The sequence below is a fragment of the Oryzias melastigma genome, linkage group LG18 (genome assembly GCF_002922805.2).
Source record: "Oryzias melastigma strain HK-1 linkage group LG18, ASM292280v2, whole genome shotgun sequence".
NCBI classification, from domain to species: Eukaryota; Metazoa; Chordata; class Actinopteri; order Beloniformes; family Adrianichthyidae; genus Oryzias; species Oryzias melastigma.
The window spans coordinates 2,021,364-2,024,448 of record NC_050529.1 but is presented as its reverse complement, the minus strand read 5'-3'; the positions used below and the strand labels follow the sequence as shown (position 1 = coordinate 2,024,448).

At 39.4% G+C, this 3,085-nt stretch overlaps 1 protein-coding gene across 1 annotated transcript; it reads left to right on the top strand.

Annotated features, from left to right (window-relative positions):
- Window positions 1–208: 208 nt before the first annotated feature.
- Window positions 209–1,622, top strand: LOC112156214 (galactose-specific lectin nattectin; the record flags this gene model as incomplete). The annotated part of the gene is given in 5 exon segments (XM_024288421.2): window positions 209–706; window positions 777–809; window positions 1,016–1,230; window positions 1,310–1,444; window positions 1,511–1,622. Coding segments are annotated over 5 exon segments (568 nt in total), but the record flags the coding sequence as incomplete, so codon positions are not given.
- Between the last annotated feature and the right edge of the window lie 1,463 nt (window positions 1,623–3,085).

Here is a 3,085-nt window from a genome sequence, read left to right as displayed (position 1 = left end):
ATTAAAACTAAAAATGTAATATTTTAAAAGACTGCTAATGACTGTTTTCCTTTTGCAGTTTTACTTTGTACCCCAGATAACAAGATTGTACATTAACATGACTTTAAAGAGGGCACACTTAGCTAGCTGTCTAGCTGAAAGCTAACATGCTTTACAGCCCGGACATTACATGCATACTTAAACACTTCATGACTGAATTGTATGTTTTATTAGCACCACAATCCACAGTTGCAGAGGTATGGTCATTCAAAGAACATCAGATTCGTTAAACCTAACAAACCATTTTATTCTGTCAGTCCATCACTTAAGTCGGATGAAGACCTTCTGTTAAATATCCTCATGATACCATACCTGTAAATGAAGGTTGTAGAAGAATTACTAATTTTGGATGATTTCAACTGTTTCTTGAAAATGAGGAAACATCTACCCGTATGATGCCATCGTGGTCAGACATGAGGATGATAAGTCTGTACCAGCTTCTTATCTTCTCTTGTCTGCTTTGTAGTCGTTCCTCAATGTGTGGACGATGAGGAGATAAGGAGCTGTATAAACCAGCTTGTTTCCTTCAGATGAAGGTAGCCGGTTGGGCCTGACGAGAAAGAGTCTTTGGGGTTTGAACCAACCGACTCCTCGATGATGGCGATGATGATGAAGTTGGCCGTGCTTGTACTCGTTTGTGCCGCCGTGGCACAGACCAGAGCAGACGGTGAGTATTCTTCTTATAAAGTTGCAAATATGTTGAAACAAGCTCACTGAAATATGTTGACTTCTTCCAGCTCCTGAGGATGCTTCCCCTGAACCAGCTGAAGGTCAGTGGTGTCTTTATCAAACCATGAAAAAGCAGATTAAAGACTTTTAGAAATATGAACATAAATGGTATGAGTATGGGGTCATAGTAATATAAGTCTGTCTTCGTTTGAAATCTTTTAAAATAAAGAAAGACAAAAACTGTACTTAAATACATCGGATTGATAAATCTTATTGTTTCTATAACTTTACAATCCTTCATTCAAAGGAAATCTGGTGTTGGAAAAGAAACGGCTGCTTCTTCCTCGGCTTCGACTTCGATTTCCTTTTTTTCGGTTTCCAATAAAACTTCTTCTTCAGCTTCTAAGGAAACGTCGTTATTGGCGTCTAAGACCACTTTTTAGATTCTGTCTAAAACCACGTCCAAAACCACGTACATACTTCCGGTACTATTCAAGTCCGAAGACTTGGTCTGAAGCTGAGGTAAGAAGACTTTATTGATGAAATTTAATCCTCAAACCGGTGGATGTATGACTCATCTTTGCTATAATCTGTCATGTAGAAGTTCTGCCGGTCCATTGGGGGAAACCTGGCCTCGGCTAGAAACCGGTTCGAGAACAACAAGCTTCTGAGGCTGATAAGGCAGAAAAAAGGCCGTTACAGATATACTTGGATCGGAGGCTCTGACGCTCAGCAGGTATTTGACATACCGCCTTAACATGTTGGATTTTAACATTTCTAACCAAAACTTTTGTTTTCTCAGAATGGAATTTGGTTTTGGAGTGATGGGAGCAACTACCAGTACACCAACTGGTGTCGCGGACAGCCCAACAACTTCCGTGGCAAGCAGCACTGCTTGCAGTTGAGTTTTACAGGCAAGTTATGTCATCTACATGATGACAGAATCTGTATTACTACAGTTTCACAAGAGTTTGAGCATGACGGTATCAATTGCATGTCAAATACTCTAAAGACAAAAACAAGAAAACGAGAAGAAAAATAGTGATACCATTGTTTCTTCCAAACACTGCAGACAAACGATGCTGGGACGATGCGGAGTGCGGGAGACGCCTACCCTTCATCTGTGCCAAGAGAAGGCAGTGAATGAAGAAGCCTGTTTAACAGGGAACTTCCTGCTGTTTTTTTCTGTGTACCCGCTTAGAACCCCTGTTCTGAAAACTCTATGGGGTACTTCAGAACCTGCCTCTCACTATGCTGCTCTCCCTTCTCAAAGTTCATTTGAAACAAGCTTACAGCTTCACATTTAAGTCAATTTGAATTTTTTTTTTCTTGGAAGTTTTTTTCTTTTAGCAAATAAAGCATTTTGAGCATTAGAAAAGTTGGTGAAGACCAGTTTCCTTGTGTTTTTTTCAAAGTTAGAATGTTTCAACACAGCACTGACAGGTGAAGGAAGCTGATTACTGAGTTCTGTATCTACACTCCAGGTCAAAATCTTGAGACCAGTTAAGAAAGTTTTCATTTTTCTCCATTTTAACAAAGGTTCTAAGTAGAGCTTCAGTATATAAAAAGAAGAAATTGGAACAAGAAGCCACAACATTTTAAGAAAACATTTTAATGAAATCTCTAATTGGCCTGAAATGAGCTGCTCCCCCTGAACCAGCTGAAGGTCAGTGGTGGTTTTTAACAAAGCGTTAAAAAGCACTTTAAAGACTGAAATATTAGGATAAATTATGATGTTCTGGAATACAAACTGAATTGAACTTTATTCATATCCCATCTCTGTCATTGCAGCACAAAAAGTCAATAAAAAAAGAAAAAAAAATCAACTTCCGAAATGTTATTTAAAATGTATATTATATAAATTCAGGAATGGAATTAAAGGGAATAACTCCGTAGCTGGTATGAGTACTCTCTGATTAGGTTTGAAGGTGACCTAGCACCTCCATTAACAAAATGCTGAGAATGTACTAAAATACATCTGTTTGATAAATCTCATTAATTCTATAACGTTATCTTACCCTTACCTTCTTCCTTCAAAGAAAACGTGGTGTTGGAAAAGAAGCGACTGGCTTTACGTCCTCCAATACCATGTCGTCGGCCTTGGTTTCCAGCCTACCAACCTATTTGGTTTCCAAGCGGCCGTCGCTCCGTCTGGTACTTTTCAACTCGAAAGACTTGGGCTCAAGCTGAGGTAAGATATTATTGGATCCTCAAACTGGTGCATTTTTGACTCACCTTTGCTTTAATCTGTCATGTAGAAATTCTGCCGATCCATTGGGGGAAACCTGGCCTCGGTTAGAAACCGATTGGAGAACAAGATGCTCCTAAGGCTGATAAAGAAGAAGGAAGGCCGTTACACACCAACTTGGATCGGAGG